Genomic DNA, 21,119 nt, shown 5'->3' on the forward strand with positions numbered 1-21,119 from the left:
GGTGAAAAAGTACAATCATTAAAGTTAAAATAGCTCATAATTCAGATTTGCCTCATTTGAGAGACATTTTTTTTAATTAAAAATGTTACTACATAAAAGCAGAAATTCATTGTTACTGGTCAAAGTTAATTTTAACTAACGTTACTTTATATTCTATTGGGTGGTATAATCTGAGGAGGATGATGGCTAAACTGTCATCCATGATGGAGAATGACTCCCACCCCATGCAGGATACCATCTCAGCACTGGAGAGCTCCTTCAGCAACAGGCTGCTCCACCCAAAGTGTGTGAAGGAGCGCTATCGCAGGTCCTCCCTTCCTGCAGCTGTCAGACTCCACAACCAGCACTGCTCCCAGTAGACCACTTACACTTACACACCAAAAACTGACAATAACTGCACTATACTGTATAATGACTGTGCAATATCATTATCATTATTACAACTCAGGTGTAACTCATACTGTGCAGTATTTTCAGGTGTAATTTCATTCATTCATTCATTCATTTCATTCTCACTGTGCAATATCATTTTCCACTTGTGCAATTTTGTTAATAGTCTGTTTATTGTCAATACTGTATATACTGCTCCTATTTTTATACTTCCTTCTATTCAAATGGTTCATATTTTGTTTCACTTTGTTTAGCTCTTTTTTTACTGTGTTAGCTGATGCATCTTGTTTTCTGCATTATACCATTTGCTGCTGTACACTGCACATTTCCCCACTGCAGGACTAATACAGAAATATCTTATCTCTTATCTTATTTTATAATCTATAAGAATTCCTCATAGACTATTTCATAAAATAATCTGGTGTTTTGTAAGAAAATTGTTACCTGCAAAGTAACTAGTAAACTGTTATGTTAATTATGTAAAAAAAAAAAAAAATGTCCCTATAATTTCCCCTGCAAAGACCAATTACCTCTATATTGCACTTATGTATATCATAATTTTCCATCTCTGGTGGTTTGATAATAAAATCTTATATTCATAATTTGTTTGTCATGCGGAGGCGGAACTAATGTGTCGGTATGTATTTTGTTTCCGCACGGATCTTTATTCACGTGGCACCGCCCATGCACATGTGTAATCAAGCAGCTGGGTAACTTCTAGAAGAGGTGACGTTATTACAGCCAGCAGTAATCTACTGTCACAGCTTCTTTAAACCTTATAAACAACATTTACATATTTAGATCCAGCATGGCTCAACAACAGGACAGCGATGACGACATGGACGGGTTTTACGACAAATTCAAGACCATGAAATATAAAAACGGCTTCAGTGAAGACAACTGGGAGGAGGTAACAATAACACACAGGAGCTCTCTTGTTATCAACACTAGAAAAGACATTTACACATTACATTTTCTGTCCATCTGCAGTGATCTCACTGTGATCTCTGTGTGATCTCTCTGTGAGCTCTCTGTTGTCTTTGTCCCATTCAGGAGTTTGATGCAATCCCTATGTTCATGAAAAAAGCCCCTGAAGAGATTGACCCAAAGAAACACCCAGAACTAGCCTGTCTGCAGGCCATTATCCATGACGAAGATAGACCTCCAGAAGGTAAGTGGAGAGCACAACAAAGCTTTTAAAAACACACCTGCTTGATATAATAATAATAATAATAATAATAATAATAATAATAATAATAATAATCTTTATTTGTATAGCACCTTTCTAAACATAGTTTCAAAGTGCTTGCACAGATACAATGAAATACAGACAAAATAAAAGAACAAAACATAAAGACCAAATAATGAGAAAACTAAAATCCGTAGCCAGTGGTATCAAAACAATAAGTTACTACACATAAGCCAAAAGAGAACAATATAAGGTGTGGGAAACGGTGCACCAAGCTGTTGCCTGAAGTGGTGGACACACTGCCCGCATCAGGCTCGCGTGGCATGTTGTTTTTTATTTCGGCGTCCATGTTAACAGGTTAGAGTGGACACACTGCCTGCGTGAGACGCGCGTCTATTTTATAGAATAGAAGGGTCACCTATTTTACACGTGAGCCGCTCGCGTCTCAGCTGCGTGTCCCAGCAGCAACAGACAGTGAAGGTGATCTATTGACAGTATATTAACTTCATACCAGCAAGACTTTACTACAGTTTCGAGGTTTATCTGTAGAATATGTTACGGAGATGAAAAAAAAGTAAAGTTAAGTAAACTTGTTTTTAAATCAACACTTCCTGCTTTCATTTCAAAGTAAAAGCCCTCAGGCGTTTTTTCTATAGACAGAATCCCTTCATTTGTTAACACAAGGCTTTTATTCTGAAATATGAGCAGTCAGTGCTGTGGAACACGCAGTCACTTTGAGAGCTCAAAAAATTGATAAAGTTTGGGGTTTAAATCAACACTTCCTGCTTTCATTTCGAAATAAAAGCCCTAAAGCGGGTTTTCTTTGCACAGAATTCCTTCATTTGTTAACACGAGGCTTTTATTCTGAAATGTGTGCCGGACAGTGATGTGGAACAAGCAGTGACTTGGAAAGCATCATAAATGAATACAGTACGGAGTTTTAATTGTGGATTATTACTATTATTTACTAATTACCACACGTTTCTGAACCTTTCTCTGTCTAAAATAAATATAATTATATTTATCATGAAGTTAAATGGCCATTAAAAGGCAAGCTCTATGTAGAAAGAAAGGGCTGTCAGCAGCAGCAGAAACACAGCTGACAGGTAGCAGACACGCTCCCGACAGGCAGCTAACTCGCGTCTAGTGTGAACACCCTAGGTGTGCATCACGCAGCCACGACGCGACGCTGCCGTCAGGCGAGCCTCATGCGGGCAGTGTGCCCACGGCTTGACGGAGTTAAAAAAGCCTTTTTATAAAAATAGGTTTTTAAAAGAGATTTAAAATTGGTAGGCTGTTCCACAGCCTAGGGGTGATGGCAAAGCCCTGTCACCGTTAGTCACCAGCCTAGACCTGGGTACAACCAGTAGAGCCAAATCAGAGGACCTCAGGTTACACGGTGGCACATAGGGTGTAAGGAGCTCAGGGATGTAGCTTGGTGCCAAACCATGCAGAGCTTTAAAAGTTAATAATAAAATCTTAAAATCAATTCTAAATTTGACAGGCAACCAGTGAAGTGCAGCTAAAGCTGGAGTGATGTGCTCAAATCTCCTCGTACCCGTGATCCGTCTAGCAGTTTGGCTGAGACCGTAATAAAGGGCATTGCAGTAGTCCAAACGGGAGCAGATGAGTGTTGACTACTCTATTGAGGTCAGGAGTTGATAAAAAAGATTTATTTTAGAAATGTTTCTGAGATGCATGAAGCAGAATTGCACCACCCGTTTTATTTGTGACTCAAAACAAAGTGTTGTGTCAAATAAAACACCCAGGTTTCTTGCAACTGGTTTCATATTTACAGAGAGGGATTCAAGACTGTCTTTTAAATTTGAGTACTGAGTGCTGGAGGTATCCTTTAGTGGAAACCACTTTTGTAGACTTAATAATCTGTTAATGATTCATTCATTTCTCCTTGCACCTCCTCAGAGCAAGCAAAGAGCCTGAAAGATGAGGGCAATGCATATTTCAAGGAGAAGAACTATGAGAAGGCCATACTGTCCTACACAGCAGCTTTGAAGAAGAAATGTGGAGACCAGGAGCTGGACACCGTCATCCTCACCAACCGGGCTGCAGCACACTTCCACCTGGGTAAGGAGGAGCTCTTCTCTACATGTCATACAGATACATTAACAGCTGATTAAGACATGCATGTATTGCTCAGTTCATACAGATCCATTAACAGCATGTAGAATAGCAGACTCTATACAGAATAGAGCTGCACGTTGCTTTTTAGGTGTTCAGCAGTTTGCTCCTACTTTGGGTGTTCAGGGTGATTATTATGGGTTGGATTCCTGGTTCAATAATCGGAAATGTGAAATGATAAGACTGTGGAATCGTTTGCTTAATATGTCACAATACAGGATCAATAAGAAGGTTTTTCTGTGGAGTAAATCACATAATGCCCCATGGGCTTACAGAACTTCATGCTATTTTTGAGGAAGCTCAACTACAATATATGTATAGTAATAATTTATCATGCAGCGTGAACACAATTAGAAGAAAATGATTTGCTAAATTTGGAAAAAAAATGGTTGAAATATATTGTTAATACCCAAATTACAAACATATATTCAAATCAAGCACAATTATGGCACTGGATCTCATGTTCTGGCAAACTTATGGAGGAGTCAAAGGTCTTTAGTTGCACAGTTAAGAACAGGAATCCTGCCTCTGGCCCTTGAAGTCGGTAGATTTAAAAACATCCAACAGGTTGTGCGAGGTATGTGAGTTAGTTAAAAATGAATCACATTTTCTTTTGTTATTGTCCACACTATGATGAGTTACGAATTTCTATTATAAATTAAATGTCTGTTCAAAATCCCGAAATGTTTTGGTGCTCGGATGATGACAAAATGGAATGGCTATTTAATATGAATGCTTATAAGTTGGTTACTTTTGTTTCTCAAGCTTGGAAAAAACATCAGGACGGTTTATTTGTCTAATATTATTTGTAATTTATGCTGCCGCTCTGGTTTCTGCCTTTGTCTTTTCTTTATTTTCTAAATAATGGTGTCTTGTAAGCCCGTTTGGGCTGGGCATATTATTTATGCCCAACACAATAATAATAAAATAAAATCAAAACAGCTGATTAAGACATACATGTATCGCTGCCAGCACCAGGAATATGAGTTTTTGTGCATATAAATAATAAGGTGGTTTACAAAGAACAAGTTATTTATTTTGATATGCACAATAATTACAGAGAAGCAGTCGTTGGCGATGGATGTCTTAGTTCTCAGGCTCTCTCCAACAGTACTCATAGAATATATATATTAAAAAGAACGTCACATAGGTAAAATCTAATTGGGACCTAGGACATAATTGTGTAACAGTTAAAATATGGGAATATAATATAAAATAATATAATACTGTGGTAGACGGGTAAAGAGCAGCCAAGTGCTTATATCACAGAAGAATATTTTACCATGTAAAAACATCTGCATGTTTTTTTCTTCTTAATTTCATCTTCATTTTTTTTGTGGTTTATATCACACAGGTAACATGCGCTCTGCGTTGAACGATGCTGCAGCTGCAAAGAAGATCAAACCAGACCACCTTAAAGCTTTGATCAGAGGTATGTAATAGAAGCCGTTGCAAACAGACTCCCGCACACGGTATAACTTGCAATCATACATTTATTTGCGACATTTCCTTGCTTAACTTTTTAATCAGGAAGACCCATTTCCAAATATTTCACGAGTCTCCATGTGCAGTCTACAGTGTGCTGACTTGACTATGACTTGCCCCAAACTGCATGTTATTATCATAAGGTGGGCATGTCTGTAAAGGGGAGACTCGTGGGTACCCATAGAAGCCATTTTCATTCGCATATCTTGAGGTCAGAGGTCAAGGGACGCCTTTGAAAATGGCCATGACAGTTTTTCCTCGCCAAAATTTTGCATAAGTTTGGAGCGTTATTTAGCCTCCTTCCCGACAAGCTACTATGACATGGTTGGTACCGATGGATGGATGGGTCCGCTTCAACCTAAAAATCCCAAGTTGCGACAGCCCTAATATGTATACATTGATACACAGACATAACAGCCACTACCTATTTAAGATGGCTTCTCATTGTCACTAATCATTTGCCTGATGAAGGTCTAGCACTGAAACAAATGAATGTATGATTACAAGTTAGACAGTGTGCGTGAGGGAGTCTGTTTGCAACTTCTCATCTACTCGTCCCGCTCCTACGCACCTGTTTTATGAAATAGATGTGCAAAGTGTTCTTCTGTTCTGCTGTAATATAAGACTACCTTGTCCTACAATATCACAATAATAAAAGCATAACAGCACCCAAAACAATCCTGTGTATATCGTGTGTGTGTTTCTGCAGGTGCTCAGAGTTGTATAGAGCTGCGTAACTTTGCAGAGGCCATCCACTGGTGTGATGAGGGGCTCAAGGTCCATCCCACTGACAAGAAGCTGCAGGAGATGAGAGCAACAGCAGACAAACACAAGGTACAACCACTGATGAGTTCAGGTGATTTTTGGGGTGGCGGTTTTAATGGAAGCCTGGATTGCAGTGGCATTTTGTCTGCGTTATTCTGAAAGTAATTCCAGTCTAACACAAAGCCCTGTTTATTTTTTGTTCCACAGAGAGCCGCAGAGAGAGATGCCAGGAAGGCCAAGATCAAAGAAAAGAAACTGCATGGTGAGAAGGAAGCTCTTTTGGCTGCTATAAAGGTAAGCATGCTATTTAATACTGAGGCAAATTAAACCCCCAACTTGCTCTCAATTAAAGGAACAATGTGTAAAATCAAACCTGTAGAACTTGCATTTTAAACTAACAATATTATAAACAATCAGTAAAATCGGACACTTTCCATATCCAATAAAAGCCTGTTTATTAAATGATTATCAGATACATTTGTGCGTGCTTTCTGCAGGATCGAGGCATCAAGCTCCTCCAGTCGTCAAAGCCTCATAAGCGTGGTTCAGACAGCGAGGATGAGGATGAAGGCTCCTCAGCAGCGATATCACAGCTGAGACTGGACGGCCTCAGCTCTCAGGACGCCACGGGGGCTCAGGTCTTCCTGGACGAGCAGCGCTCTCTGCACTGGCCGGTTCTCTTTCTCTATCCTGAACACCAGCAGACGGATTTCATCTCTGCTTTCTGCGAGAACAACTGGTAAACTCCTCTTGTTCTTTTTGTCTAGTCCTGAATATATCTTGATTTGCTGTATTTCTGTGGGATACTCCATGTCAACCATTCTCCGTTTCATTTCACTAATTAAGTGAAGAGTTTTTAGTTACAAACACAGCTGCAATATCACTATCTTTTTATTTGTCGGGTTCAGTTTCACAGATCACCTGGCGGTTATGTTTGGAGAAGAACTTCCACCTTGGGACGCGGACAGAAAATACCATTCACAGAATTTGCAGGTTTGTGTTTTTGGTCGCTCAGTAGATTACGCAATAATAAGCACTTAGAATAGGATTTTGTGCTTCTGTTCTGCATCCTTTAACTTGTGAAATATTATTTTTACAAACTAAAGCAGGGCTACATTAACCAATATATTATATAAGTAAGGGATAATGTACAGTGAGCCGGTCATTGTTGTGGAATAAACCCAGACAGGTTTCACGACAATGACCCGCTAGCTGTATACATCATCCCACTTATTACAAATAAACAGGGCAGTTATATAAATTGATGAAATGACAATAATCAATTGTTGATCCTGATTAATTTGGCCTTCCTCACTTTCTAGCTGTACTTTGAAGATGAGGAGAAGGAGACATTCTACCGAGTAAACCCAGAGACGTCACTTTTACAAGTGTTGCAACATAAAAGGTACATCTATTGAGTCTGTTTTTCATTAAGTGTGATTTAATCAGCATTAGCTGGCAGAGAGAGAGAGAGAGAGAGAGGTAGAGAGAGAGATAGAGAGGTAGATAGAGAGGTAGATAGAGAGAGAGAGAATTAATACTAACTTCCTTGTCATTAACTTCCTGCTCGCTCAGTCCTGACTCACTATCTTTGTTCTGTTCACAGGTGTTTTGTGAAGGCAGGCACTCCCAGCTTCATAGTTCTGGCGAAGGACTCGTCATTCTTGAAGCAGTTTTTAACAGGAAAGAAAATACGAGGAGTGTAAAAACACATTGGACTTTAAATCTTGGGACTTTTAATACACTGAATTGTCTTTTCAACCCCAGAGGACAGACTTTGTCCTTGAAAAAGACACAAAGGAAAACAACAAACAAGTCTCTTTTGGTCAAGAGCAGGACACTTCCACCAAATATCAGTATAAATGAATATAAAACAAATAAAAGTAATCCATGTGGATACTTTGTGTTTCTGTCTGTGCAAATATAAACCACAGATTGCACTTAATCAGACAAATAAATCACAAACATTAAACAGAACAAAACATGTGTAAATAAGTTATGTAAGTGCTTGTAAATTTGACTCTAATTTGAATTATGATATCAATGTATTCATATAGCCTAACTATCATCATTAATTTACACTGGCCATTGATGCTATTGTATAACATTACAATATCAATATGAACATCTCAAACTTCAAAATAACTTAAATTATGCACTAATTGAAGGTTAATTTGTCTCTGTATATAATAAGGTAAATAGAAAGTGTAACCAGGTGCGTCATGGCTGACCTTTGGATGCGCGTCAGGCCGTTTGAAGAGAGTGCGTCTTTAGACAGCGTGCTGGTGTTGGCAGAGACCGATGAATGGGGCAGGACGCGTAGCCTTATATGGTATCATTGGGGCGTTAATTATGCTATTTTACAATTCTCATGAACGCACGCTCATTTATGCACAGGTGGTATTCATCATGTTTACGCAGGTCATTTACACGGTTATCTGAAGTTAGGAGCGTTTGCTGAATCGGACGTGGCACACTCGTACGAGCCCGCAAAAAAAAGTAAGAAAGGTTAAAACAAAAATAAAGTAAATTTATATTTAGAACTAACTATGGCTGAAACATTTTCTCAAGTAACTCAAGTTTAATCCCGCCCCCTCGTTCACAAAAACACCGGGCGAGGGTTTGCTGTGGCGCTATCAACGGTGCGCAGGATGATTTGAGATTAATTTAAAACCTAGAAGGTAATATGACACTTAAATGCACTATATGGGTTTAGTTTTTACTTATTATTGTATGCAATTTAAGCAATAAAATGTAGATAAAAAAAAATAAAAAAATTAGTTCATTTTAAGAGACCCGTCTTATTTTCTTTTTTGTATATTTACTATTGCGGATTAATCTATGGAATACTAACTGAGCCTCTACCTCTCTTATTACTAAAAGCTGCAGCCCTATTTAGAACTGTAGCTAAAGGTCAAATTGATGACTTCATCGAGTATCACTGTAATTAGACCTTAATTGTCATAATGATTAAGAAAAAGTCATATATCATACTCCGATACCAAAGGGGACACAATTCAAAATGATCTTGAATCTTCACTGATAAATACATTTAGGGTTTTTGGAGTAACAAAACAAACAGCAGTATGATCTGAGCTGAATAATATTTCCTTCAAAATGACAAGCGACAGAGCTCAGCGTGACCTAGTGACTCACAAGTTGAGTCTCGGTATGGTATACAGGAGGAGCCATCATCACTGGAGTTGGCTGCATTTGTATCCCTGGAGTAGGCTGCATGAACATTACTGGAGCAGGCTGCGTTTGCACCACATTGATGACAGTGGGAGCTTTTTTGCGTTCTTTTAACTCCCGATGCATCTGACACCAAGAGCAAACAGAGCAGAAACAGGAAATTACGATGTCCTTACAAATAGAACCCTGCAGAGAACCAAAGAAAAAATATTTAGTTTGTAAATTCAGCATTTCGTCACTTTTATTAAACTTGTCATGTGAAATCCAGCTTTATACATGCGTTATACCTCGATACCATATCTGTTTCGCATGGCAATCCTGAGAGACAAGGCTGCAGGAGGCACCAACAGAGGTACCCCAAAGGCTGCTGTTATGGCGGGGCATAGGTCACATAATGGGAGACAATAATTCTCTCCAAACCGTTCTGAAACAGTGCCGGCGAGGCAAGGGCAGCACCAGTAACCATAGCAACCTAAAAAGCACACAGATACACCAACAGAGTGGAAACTCTTAATTGACTTACTAAAGAAGGCCCTACACATGAGACAAAACAAGACCGTCAATCCAAAAAATACAGATTTGTCAAAGTTGTGGTATTCTATTCTTACAAGTACTCGCGTCTTCAAAGCAGTCAAAGAGACCACTTTCCCAGGCTACCTTGGGTTGGGCTGCCATTTGTTGTTGTAAAACTGTAGCCACACACGGTCACGGTGAACTATTGACCTGTTAAAACACATGAATCAGAACTCAGCAAAACATTACAGAAAGCTCATATCTTATATTGTATGTCTTTATCTTTTACCACAAATTGGTAATTGGAGCACATTCTCTATGACTACTATGCTGTGACTTTTTTTAAATGACATTTTCTAGGACAAACTATATTTTGATTTCTTTATGGGATGTTAGCTGTTAATAACATCCTATACTATGGCTATCTTTCGACATACTATACTATGACTTATTTCGGCATGCTACACTGAGTTTTTTTCAACATACTATACTATGGCTGTTATTTTCCAACATACTATACTATGAATTTTTTATGACTCTTCTTTCGACTTACTATACTATGACTTTTTTTTACATATTATATTATAACTTTTTCGAAATACTATACCATGACTTTTTTTTGACATACTATAGTAGGACTTGTAATCAATATACTATACTATTACTTTTTTTTTCAACATACTGTACTATGAATTTTTTATGACTCTTCTTTCGACTTACTATACTATGACTTTTTTTTAGACATTCTATACTATGACTTTTTTTCAACATACTGTATTATGATTTTTTTATGACTCTTTTTTCAACTTACTATATTATTTATTTTTTCGAAATACTATAGTATGATTTTTTTTTCAACATACTATTCTATTAATTTTTTATGATTTTTTTCGACATTATATATTATGATTTTTTTATGACTCTTTTCAACTTTCTGGCTTTTTCGACATAATATAATAGTAATTAATTAACTGATGCATGTGGCTCATACAAAGAAAGTGATAATCATTTTGGTCTGCAGAAACCCCACTTCTCTTCATCTAGTAAATTAACTTCTACAGCATGGCAGATCAAATTCTAACGTAACTGTTAGGATAAAGATATATATCCTATCAACAATCTTTAAAAGGTCTTACCTGAAGGTGGTATCGTCTTTGTGTCAGAGAGCTCAACACAAAAATGCTGTAAAACCTGAATCTACTGATGCAAGGAAATTAAAGTGAAACTATATGCTAAGAATAGTATGCCCATTTATTTGACTTAATACATCCAATACAAATGTATTTCCCCTTTTTGTATGTTTGATTACAGGATAGCTATTATCATTTATGTGTTCTTCTGCTGGTCAGTTAAAGAAAAGAGCCTGATAACACAGTCTACATTTTTGATGACATACTATGAATTTTTTAAGACTCTTCTTCGACTTACAATACTATGACTTTTTTTTTACATATATTATAACTTTTTCGAAATACTAGTCTGACATTTTTTTCGACATACTATACTATGACTTTTTTTTTGACATTCTATATTATGAATTTTTTTTCACATATGTAATATATGACTTTTTTTTCAACATACTGTATTATGATTTTTTATGACTTTTTTCAACATACTATATTATGACTTTTTTCGAAATACTATAGTATGACGTTTTTTTCGACATACTATGACTTTTTTTCAACATACTATTCTATGAATTTTTTATGATTTTTTTCGACATATATTATGACTTTTTTTCGACATACTATGCTATGAATTTTTCATGACTCTTTTCAACTTTCTGGCTTTTTCGACATAATATAATAGTAATTAATTAACTGATGCATGTGGCTCATACAAAGAAAGTGATAATCAATCATTTTGGTCTGCAGAAACCCCACTTCTCATCATCTAGTAAATTAACTTCTACAGCATGGCAGATCAAATTCTAACGTAACTGTTAGGATAAAGATATATGTCTTACTAACAATCTTTAAAAGGTCTTACCTGAAGGAGCTAGACACCTTGGCGACTCTGAAGCTGTGAATGAATGAAAGGAAACTTCTTGGATTAGGAGTAGTATCGTCTTTGTGTCAGAAAGCGCAACACAAAAATGCTGTAAAACCTGAATCTATTGAAACAAGTGAAACTATATGCTAAGAATAGTATGCCCATTTATTTGACTTAATACATCCAATACAAATGTATTTTCCCTTTTTGTATGTTTGATTACAGGATAGCTATTATCATTTATGACATTTTAATGTCATAATATACTATGACATCATTTTTTTTATGACATCAATCACCTAATCATTATATTCCCATACTAGTATCTTCTATAATCCAACAGTATACCCCACTGTGACATTGCACAGTATGTTCCTGTATGAGAGAATGTGTGTGTTATTATAAATCCATAAGTGTGGCAGCAAACGCTTCAGGGTGTCGGGTCAGGACACTATTTAGTGCTCAGGTGTGATTTTAGATGAATAAGAGATGCAGTCCAAGTGTATGGTAACGGCTGTTTATATCAGCAGATAAAGTAAAGAAAACAATGGTTTCTGTGTGGTCTGTAACAACAAAAACACAACAGTACAGAGTGATTAGAACTACTAGTGTATAAACATTAGCAACAAAAAGTGAGCCTAAAATAACACAGGCATTTTACAAAGAAAAAGGCTTAAATACAGATTTACTAATTATTATTATGCCAGTCTAATATAAATACATTAAACATAACACAACTCACATTTTGCATGGACGCACACGAAAAGGAATGTCTAAAAGTCCAACTGTCCTCTCCTTAACTGTTTTACTCTCAGTGCTGTATTGGGGAGCCTGTTCAGTGCAGGCACACTGGTGACAAATGCCCAGTGCATGATCGGGCACAGGTGATTGGAAGAGGAGACATTCACACTGGTGGCACATGTACAGCGCATGCACAGCCGCCCCCGAATTTGGTGTGCAAATTTGTCATGAGGGATGCCTCTATTATGTCTAAACAGAATCACGGGGCAGAGAGGGCAGTCTAATGAGCCGTACCACTGGGCGTGTGTAGGTGCGGTCCTTCACTTGGACGACTGCAGTCCTAACTCGGCCATCTGCTCCAGGTATGACGGTCTTCACTGTTCCCACTTGCCACAGTGCTCTTGGAGTCTGCTGATCCACGATGAGAACTATAATTCCGACGGTGATGTCCTCTTTCTCTGTATTCCATTTCTGCCGTGCTTGCAACGTAGGCAGGTAGTGCTGAATGAAGTGCCTCCAGAAATGGTCAGCCAAGACTTGAGTGTGTCTTGTGGTGGCAGTTTCTGTTAAAACAAGACACAAACCAACGTAACAACTTGTCTTTCAGTGAATTTAATAAAAAGGCATACATTAATAACTAAAACATCTGCAGATGGACTGCAGATGGACTCAAGAGCACAGCCACCTGTTGTGGACTGTGGCAAGTGAGCCCCGAATACAAAGAGTAGTCAGTATTTATACATTTAAAGCATAACATGAAGATAAGTGCAAAGAAGAAAGGAAGAGAAGGATAGAAAGTGTATCATTACGTCAGCACACAGCAGACAACAGAGCATCACAAGACATAACAAGTATTTCAGCAATCTGTTGTTTGCAGTTACAGAGATCTATAATGTCAGGTCACTGTGTTATGGTGACACAGTTGAACATGTGAGGCCCTGAGATTATCTAAAGGTACAGTGTTAAACTGCAGATATGAAAATTGCCATTACAGTCTCCACCGTTTGCGACTAAGCAGTTCCGTTTCTGGGTAGACTACTTGTGGCAGGGAGGAGTCTGGCCGCCCCATCAGCAAGGAGTTGGGTGTGACAGGATCCGGGTCTGCGATGTCTGTGGAAACGTAGCCCAAAGGCCTGGAGTTGAGGATGCTCTCAACCTCGATCAAGACGGTCCTCAACACCTCCTCTGACACAGTCTGAGCTCCTAATGTGGTGCGGAGGGCTGTCTTCACAGATCGAACCTCTCTTTCCCAAGACCCGCCAAAGTGAGGAGCGTTGGGTGGATTGAAGCGGAACCTGATCTGTTCTGCAGCCAGCTGGTCTCGGAGGGCAGGTTCCAGGGCTTTGAACGACTCATGCAGTTCTCTACACCCTCCTTTGAAATTGGTGCCTTGATCCGATAAGAGCTCGAAAGGCTTTCCCTTACGAGCGATGAAGCGTCGGAGCGACATCAGAAATGAATCAGAATCCATATTAGCCAGCAGGTCTAGGTGGACTGCCTGGGTGGTAAGACACTTATACAGGATGCCCCACCTCTTCTCAGTTCGTTGTCCCACTTTTACGAGCATAGGGCCGAAGCAGTCCATCCCAGTGGAATAGAAGGCAGGTCGGAAGAGCCTCAAACTTGAGGGGGGCAGATCTGCCATTCTTGGAACTTGTGGTTGACCTCTCCACTTCCTGCACTCAGGACAGTTATGTTGATGCTTCCTAACTGCTTCTCTACCTCTCAATATCCAGTACTTTCTGCGCAGCTCGGCGAAGACACGTTCAGCTCCAGGGTGATGCAACTGACTATCACAGTGCTGGATCAGGAGCTTCGTGACTGGGTGAGAGGGGGCAAGAAGTACTGGGTGCAGAGCTTCCTGGCTCAGGTTGTCACACCTGCGGAGTCTGCCTCCTACTCTGATCAGGTCAGACGAAGCATCATACTCAGGAGCGAGGGTAAGCAATCTGCTGCTTGCCGGGATGGCCTTTCCTGATTTGATTTGCACAAACTCATAAGGAAAGCTCTCCATCTGAGCATGTCTCAGGAGAGCCAACTCTGCTTTGCGGAAGTCGTCGGCAGCAGGCTGAGTAGTGCTGTCAGCCGCCCCATGTAGCGACTGTGTGGTAGCTTTTAGGAGTTCCTGGTAAGTGCTGAATTGTTGGACGTCAGGTAATGCTGGACTGGTTGCTCCTGTAAGCAGGCCACAGAACACCATTTTCCTGAGCTCTCCTACCTCTTCTGTAGGTTCTCCCTCTGGTGCCTTTGGCCAGCGGTTGGCTGGCAGCTGCAGAAAGGGTGGCCCTTGACTCCAGCGATTCTGTCCAGCGAGATGAGCCAGTGTTTTTCCTCTTGTAATATCATCAGCGGGATTTGTCGCTGAGTCGATATAGTGCCAGGCTGCAGGGTCAGACAGCTCTTGTATCTCTGCAACTCTGGTTCCCACAAATACCGTATACCGGCATGAATCTGACTGAAGCCAGTTAAGTACTGTGGTCGAGTCTATCCAGTACACCACTTCCTGGATTTCAAGAGTGAGCTCTCTCTTCAGGACCGAAGACAACTGTGCTCCTGTCAGGGCTCCGCACAGTTCCAGTCTTGGGATTGAGAGTTGCTTCTTAGGCGAGACTCTTGATCTTGCAGCCAAGAAGGCTACATGAACTTGTCCGTCATCCTCTTCAGTGCGCAGGTATGCTACGGACCCATACGCACGCTCAGAGGCGTCACAGAACACTTGAATGCTCCGACTGCTCCGACTGCTGCCTTGTCCCAGAGACATTGCACGATGACCTTAGCTCTCGTGGTGTATGGGTTAATGAACCCGAGAGGGTCGTACTGCTGGGCAAGCAGTCGGTAGATGTTGCGCATGGTAGGCTCTGGACTTCCACTCTGGTGGTGCTTGTATCGCAGTGTATCAGACTTGCACTGCCATATAAGTCCGAGAGTGCGCTCTTGGGGGTCAGTCACCTCCTGGGTGAACCAGAGTTCGCTGCTCTCTGACCGAGACTCCCATGGTAGGTGGCCAATGACTGTGGGCACGTTGCTGGCCCATTGCCGCAGTTCAAATCCACCCTCCATGAGGAGGGATTGCAGTTGGTCCACCAACTTCTTTGCTTGCTGTTCAGAGGGGAGGCTTTGCAAACAGTTATCAACATAGAAACAGCGTTCCATTGACAGACGGGCATCTTCTCCTGGCTCTGTGTGCTTCTGAACATGAGCTTGTAGGGCAAAGGTGGCGCAACACGGGCTGCATGTAGTCCCAAAAGGGAGCACCTGCCACTCATAAATAGTGGGTTCCTCATCTACCTTCATGTCGCGCCACAGGAAACGGAGGAATGTTCTGTCTTCTTCCAGCAGGCGGACCTGGTGGAACATCCCTTTAATGTCACTGCTGATGGCAATTGGGTGTTCCCTGAATCGAAGGAGGACTCCTAACAGGCTAGCTCCAAGTGTGGGCCCTTGAACATAAAGGAGCAATTGAACACTATCCTGTCTTTCCCGTTGTGGTGCACCATGTGGTGCGGGATGAACCACGAATGGCTGCTCTTTTTAGCCTCTGTAGGTGACATGGGTGTGACATAGCCAGCGTCAAGCAACTTGTGGATCTCTTTGGAGTAGGCCGCTGCTTTCTCCGGTTCTCTGGCTAGTCGTCTTTCTGTCCCACGTAGTTGAGTCATCACTGCCTCCTTTTGTGCATGGAGTAAGGGAAGATTTCCCTTCCACAGAAGTGGGGTGGCATACCGTCTTACTCCCTGCACCTCCACCCTAGTCGTCTTCTCCTCAAGCCTTCGGACTGCCTCTGCATCTTGCTTCGACCTGGTGATTAGCCGCTCACTCCGATATGGCAGGGTATCCAGTTGCCACAGCTTTTCCACATGGCTGAAGAGCTTGGCTTCTGGAGAGGTACAGGAAGTGAAAAGACACTGCTGAGGAGTTAGGCGGTGGCACAGGAATCTTGATGGGCCTTGTAGAGTCCACCCGAGTCTGGTGTGCACGGCCGCAGGTCCACCAGGAGGGCCCAGGCGTACCAGTTCCACTGGAGTGATCAGATGTGGGTAATCCGACCCGATGAGCAGTAGTGGCTGGGCCTCCTTGATGCTTGGCAGCGGTAGGTCCTTGAGGTGACGGTACTTCTCCTGCAGAGCTTGGACTGGGTATGTATGGCGGGCGAGGCCAAGTTCTTTTGCTGTGAAAGCTTTGTGGATCTGGAAGGACTTGCCAGGCTGTAATGCAGAAGCTACGGAGAACGACACTGTGGCTCCATGGATGGTGCGAACCTCCTGCCGGACAGTACGGAGATGCATTGATGACCACTAAATGGCGTCAGCTTACTAGTGGGCGCAGGTGTGTATGACGTCTCATACTCATGGCGTCTGGGCCGAGACATGACGTATGGTGAAGCTAGTACAGGAGAGCTGGAAATCTTGTCTGTAAGGCGTTGCACATCTTGTCGCAGTTGGTCATTTTCCTCTCTAATGCTACGAATATATCTTCGGACATCAGCGGAATCAGCCTGACTGGTCTGCTCATCAACAGGCATGCGGTGCCTAATAGGGTATCTGACCTCATAGTCCTGAAGATATGATGGCAGGTGGCTGTGTCGCTGTGGCCGTCGGTGGTCCACATCTCGTTGTGGGTCTCTTTCATCTGGCCTGAACATCCTGGGCTGAAGCAGTTGCTTGTAATCCGGCTCGAAGGACCAAAAATTGTATGATAGAATGTGTGTGTTATTAGAAATCCGTAAGTGTGGCAGCAAACGCTTCAGGGTGATCAGGGTGGTAAACTCCTCTTGTTCTTTTTGTCTAGTCCTGAATATATCTTGATTTGCTGTATTTCTGTGGGATACTCCATGTCAACCATTCTCCGTTTCATTTCACTAATTAAGTGAAGAGTTTTTAGTTACAAACACAGCTGCAATATCACTATCTTTTTATTTGTCTGGTTCAGTTTCACAGATCACCTGGCGGTTATGTTTGGAGAAGAACTTCCACCTTGGGACGCAGACAGAAAATACCATTCACAGAATTTGCAGGTTTGTGTTTTTTGCCTTAATGTTTTTGGTCACTCATGATGTATACAGTAGATTACGCAATAATAAGCACTTAGAATAGGATTTTGTGCTTCTGTTCTGCATCCTTTAACTTGTGAAATATTATTTTTACAAACTAAAGCAGGGCTACATTAACCAATATATTATATAAGTAAGGGATAATGTACAGTGAGCCGGTCATTGTTGTGGAATAAACCCAGACAGGTTTCACGACAATGACCCGCTAGCTGTATACATCATCCCGCTTATTACAAATAAACAGGGCAGTTATATAAATTGATGAAATGACAATAATCAATTGTTAATCCTGATTAATTTGGCCTTCCTCACTTTCTAGCTGTACTTTGAAGATGAGGAGAAGGAGACATTCTACTGAGTAAACCCAGAGACGTCACTTTTACAAGTGTTGCAACATAAAAGGTACATCTATTGAGTCTGTTTTTCATTAAGTGTGATTTAATCTGCATTAGCTGGCAGAGAGAGAGAGAGAGAGGTAGAGGTAGAGAGAGAGATAGAGATAGAGAGGTAGATAGAGAGAGAGAATTAATACTAACTTCCTTGTCATTAACTTCCTGCTCGCTCAGTCCTGACTCTCTGGCTGTATTCGAAACCGCATACTGCATACTACTCAGGAGCGCAGTATGCAGTATGCAGTACATACTGCATACTGCGTTCCTGAGTAGTATGCAGTATGTGACAGTTAAAGTGATGTATTTAGCAGTATGCTAGACGAGGCTTAAGCCTTCAAACCAGCTCTTAAAGCACAGGACAAAAAAACTAACTTGTACCACTATTACAATATTATCAAAAAATACAACTTTGATTTTGTTGTTTATGTTATGCTTGTTTACTTTATAAGATACTGCAGGTTTAAACTATTTATTCTGACAGCTCATAAAGAAGTCCGACAAACAGGATCATCAACGAGGAGAGACGAAATATAAAACATTCATCCACAACGTTTACTTTACTCAAACTGCTTTTTCAGTTACAGCAACAAAAAAAAAAGTGGACTGATCTCCCTCCAGATCTTAGAGAAATGTTAAAAAAGTGTCATGTTGTCTCAGCAGGAATCTCTCTGCCCCGTCAGAAGCTGCTCTTTCCCTCGCCACTCTGCTGCTCTGCAGCCGCTCTGTGAGCGTCACTGGCCGGCTCTCCAGCGAGCTACGCCCGCGGGCGATTGTGGAGCTTTTTAACTCGAAAAAAGGCAAATAAACACAGGTTCCTGTTAATTTATAATGGATACCTGTGTTGTGATATTTAAACAAACTATCCGTCAACAAGGAAATAAAAGCCTCTTGTCTACGAGACCGGAGTGAGCTCCAGCAGCTCATAGCGGTCTCTGAGCGTGACTACCCGGCTTGCTGGCAGCGACCCGGGCAGGCGCTCGCTGGCTGTCACGGTATTCTGTGGAGCTTCTAAACTCCGACAACGGTGGAACAAATGTTCGATTCGCCATCTAACTTCGTAAAACTGCCGATATTAATAATCTACATAGTTGATTTCTCGCCTCAAAAACTTTCAGAAGTGAATTTAGTGTTGAAATGGCTACAAAAAACGTAAAAAACAAGCAGCTTTTGGCTGCTGTTTTTATACCCGTAGCCTGTGCTGTTCCGGCGCTTTGCATTGTGGGATACAGTAGGCGAGATAGACTGGTCTGATGCATACTGGAGAATTTTTCCAAATCAGTACGTCATCCGGGTATTTTTGGCATACTGGAGATTTTGCTTTTGTTCGCATACTGCATACTACATACTACATTTTGGCCAAATCAGTACGTACTACTAGTATAGTATGCGGTTTCGAATACAGCCCATGGGTACGTTCCAAAGCTCTTAATTTTCGTTTCCTCGATCCTCGCTTGAACCGGAAGTTGTTCTGGTGCGCCATTTTGAAGACCGTTCCAAAGCTCTTATTTGTGCATCGAAGAGCGAGGATCGAGGATCGAGGATCGAGGAGGCTTGCCGGAGGAGCGATGAGCGAGGATACACCAGTGTATCCTGCACGGAAGTCTTTTACCGACCGACACGCCCCCTTATTGGATATCAGTTACTGATTGGACGCTGCTGCCTATCAGACTGATCTGATAACTTTACCTCTCAGCATCACTGGAGTTTCATACCGGAGTGAAAACAGATCACATATTAAACGTTTTATATTTTAGTTGTCTTCTGATTCACCATCTAGTTAAAATCTGTGTTAATTGAAGCTCTGAGCAGCAGCAGAAGGACCTGCAGTAGCTCTCCTTCACACACTGTCACTGAAGCAGCCTGACAATCAGAGGGGTTTATAAGACCTGACAAACTGACTTAAAATAACTTTCCGCATTTTTTAGAATGATTTGCCTTTTTATGATCTGTTATTTCCCCCGTTAACTTTTATTAATGAAACTATTAAAGTCAGAGCGAAAAGGAGAGTCTGTCTGTCAGCAACAAACACCTTTTACATCATTTATCCTCATTTCCATTCAGTCACATGAGGCTGATAATTCCTGAACGTCGGGTTTGATATGAGTTACATCATTTACATTTTCCCTTTAGCCTAATAAATAATGTCCAGTGTTCAAAAAACACCATAGTCATATTCTGGGTTATGAAATAATTAACTCACAATCAGAATATCAATAACTACAGACGCTAATAATGAATAAATAATATAAAGTTATTGTGCCAGTAGAGATGTTTCCTGAGCCTCTAAGCAGTCCACAGTAGAAATACAGGCTGCAGCTTGCACTTGTCTTTATTAGTATTAGTACAGTTCAGACACAAACAGCTGTTAAAGTTGACTGACAGCTGATCCAGATGTGATCAGCTGCTGCTGTCATCAGAAACCGACGTCGCTTCACGTGACGCTTCAGAGGAAACGACCGTCCCATGCCGCTTAAATCGTATTTCCTCGTTTCCTCTCTCCTCGCATGGTTTCCTTGCGTCTCTCCATGCTTCCCTGGTGGGAGGGACTAAGACGCAAGGATGAGACGCAAGTGAGGGAAACAGGGATGCAATTAAGAGCTTTGGCATGCACCCACTGTCTTTGTTCTGTTCACAGGTGTTTTGTGAAGGCAGGCACTCCCAGCTTCATAGTTCTGGCGAAGGACTCGTCATTCTTGAAGCAGTTTTTAACAGGAAAGAAAATATGAGGAGTGTAAAAACACAGTGGACTTTAAATCTTGGGACTTTTAATACACTGAATTGTCTTTTCAACACCAGAGGACAGACTTTGTCCTTGAAAAAGACACAAAGGAAAACAACAAACAAGTCTCTTTTGGTCAAGAGCAGGACACTTCCACCAAATATCAGTATAAATGAATATAAAACAAATAAAAGTAATCCATGTGGATACTTTGTGTTTCTGTCTGTGCAAATATAAACCAAAGATTGCACTTAATCATACAAATAAATCACAAACATTAAACAGAACAAAACATGTGTAAATAAGTTATGTAAGTGCTTGTAAGTTTGACTCTAATTTGAATTATGATATCAATGTATTCATATAGCCTAACTATCATCATTAATTTACACTGGCCATTGATGCTATTGTATAACATTACAATATCAATATGAACATCTCAAACTTCAAAATAACTTAAATTATGTACTAATTGAAGGTTAATTTGTCTCTGTATATAATAAGGTAAATAGAAAGTGTAACCAGGTGCGTCATGGCTGACCTTTGGATGCG

The 21,119-nt window shown here is 40.8% G+C and overlaps 1 protein-coding gene across 2 annotated transcripts; it reads left to right on the forward strand.

Annotated features, from left to right (window-relative positions):
* The first annotated feature begins 1,034 nt into the window (after window positions 1-1,034).
* On the forward strand, window positions 1,035-20,772 carry ttc4 (tetratricopeptide repeat domain 4). 2 transcript variants are annotated; one of them, XM_037770583.1, is made up of 10 exons: window positions 1,035-1,300; window positions 1,444-1,561; window positions 3,503-3,664; window positions 5,073-5,150; window positions 5,913-6,037; window positions 6,176-6,262; window positions 6,466-6,707; window positions 17,336-17,420; window positions 17,776-17,858; window positions 20,484-20,772. In XM_037770583.1, exons 1-9 carry the CDS (start codon window positions 1,199-1,201, stop codon window positions 17,812-17,814), a joined length of 1,038 nt encoding a protein of 345 aa, XP_037626511.1. In that variant the 5' UTR covers window positions 1,035-1,198; the 3' UTR covers window positions 17,815-17,858; window positions 20,484-20,772. The 2 variants fall into 2 exon arrangements, with proteins under 2 accessions (XP_037626511.1, XP_037626510.1); XM_037770582.1 differs by lacking the exons at window positions 17,336-17,420; window positions 17,776-17,858; window positions 20,484-20,772 and adding exons at window positions 6,877-6,961; window positions 7,291-7,373; window positions 7,575-8,450 and having other exon boundaries at window positions 1,040-1,300.
* Window positions 20,773-21,119: the final 347 nt, after the last annotated feature.

Source organism: Sebastes umbrosus, chromosome 5 (assembly GCF_015220745.1).
Source record: "Sebastes umbrosus isolate fSebUmb1 chromosome 5, fSebUmb1.pri, whole genome shotgun sequence".
Taxonomy (NCBI): Eukaryota; Metazoa; Chordata; class Actinopteri; order Perciformes; family Sebastidae; genus Sebastes; species Sebastes umbrosus.

Coding starts and splice junctions, on each gene's coding strand:
- ttc4 (XM_037770582.1), top strand. CDS start 1,199: ATGGCTCAACAACAGGACAGCGATGACGACATGGACGGGTTTTACGAC. Junction 6,708..6,876: donor GCTTTCTGCGAGAACAACTG/GTAAACTCCTCT, acceptor TGTCGGGTTCAG/TTTCACAGATCACCTGGCGG. Junction 7,374..7,574: donor CAAGTGTTGCAACATAAAAG/GTACATCTATTG, acceptor TTCTGTTCACAG/GTGTTTTGTGAAGGCAGGCA.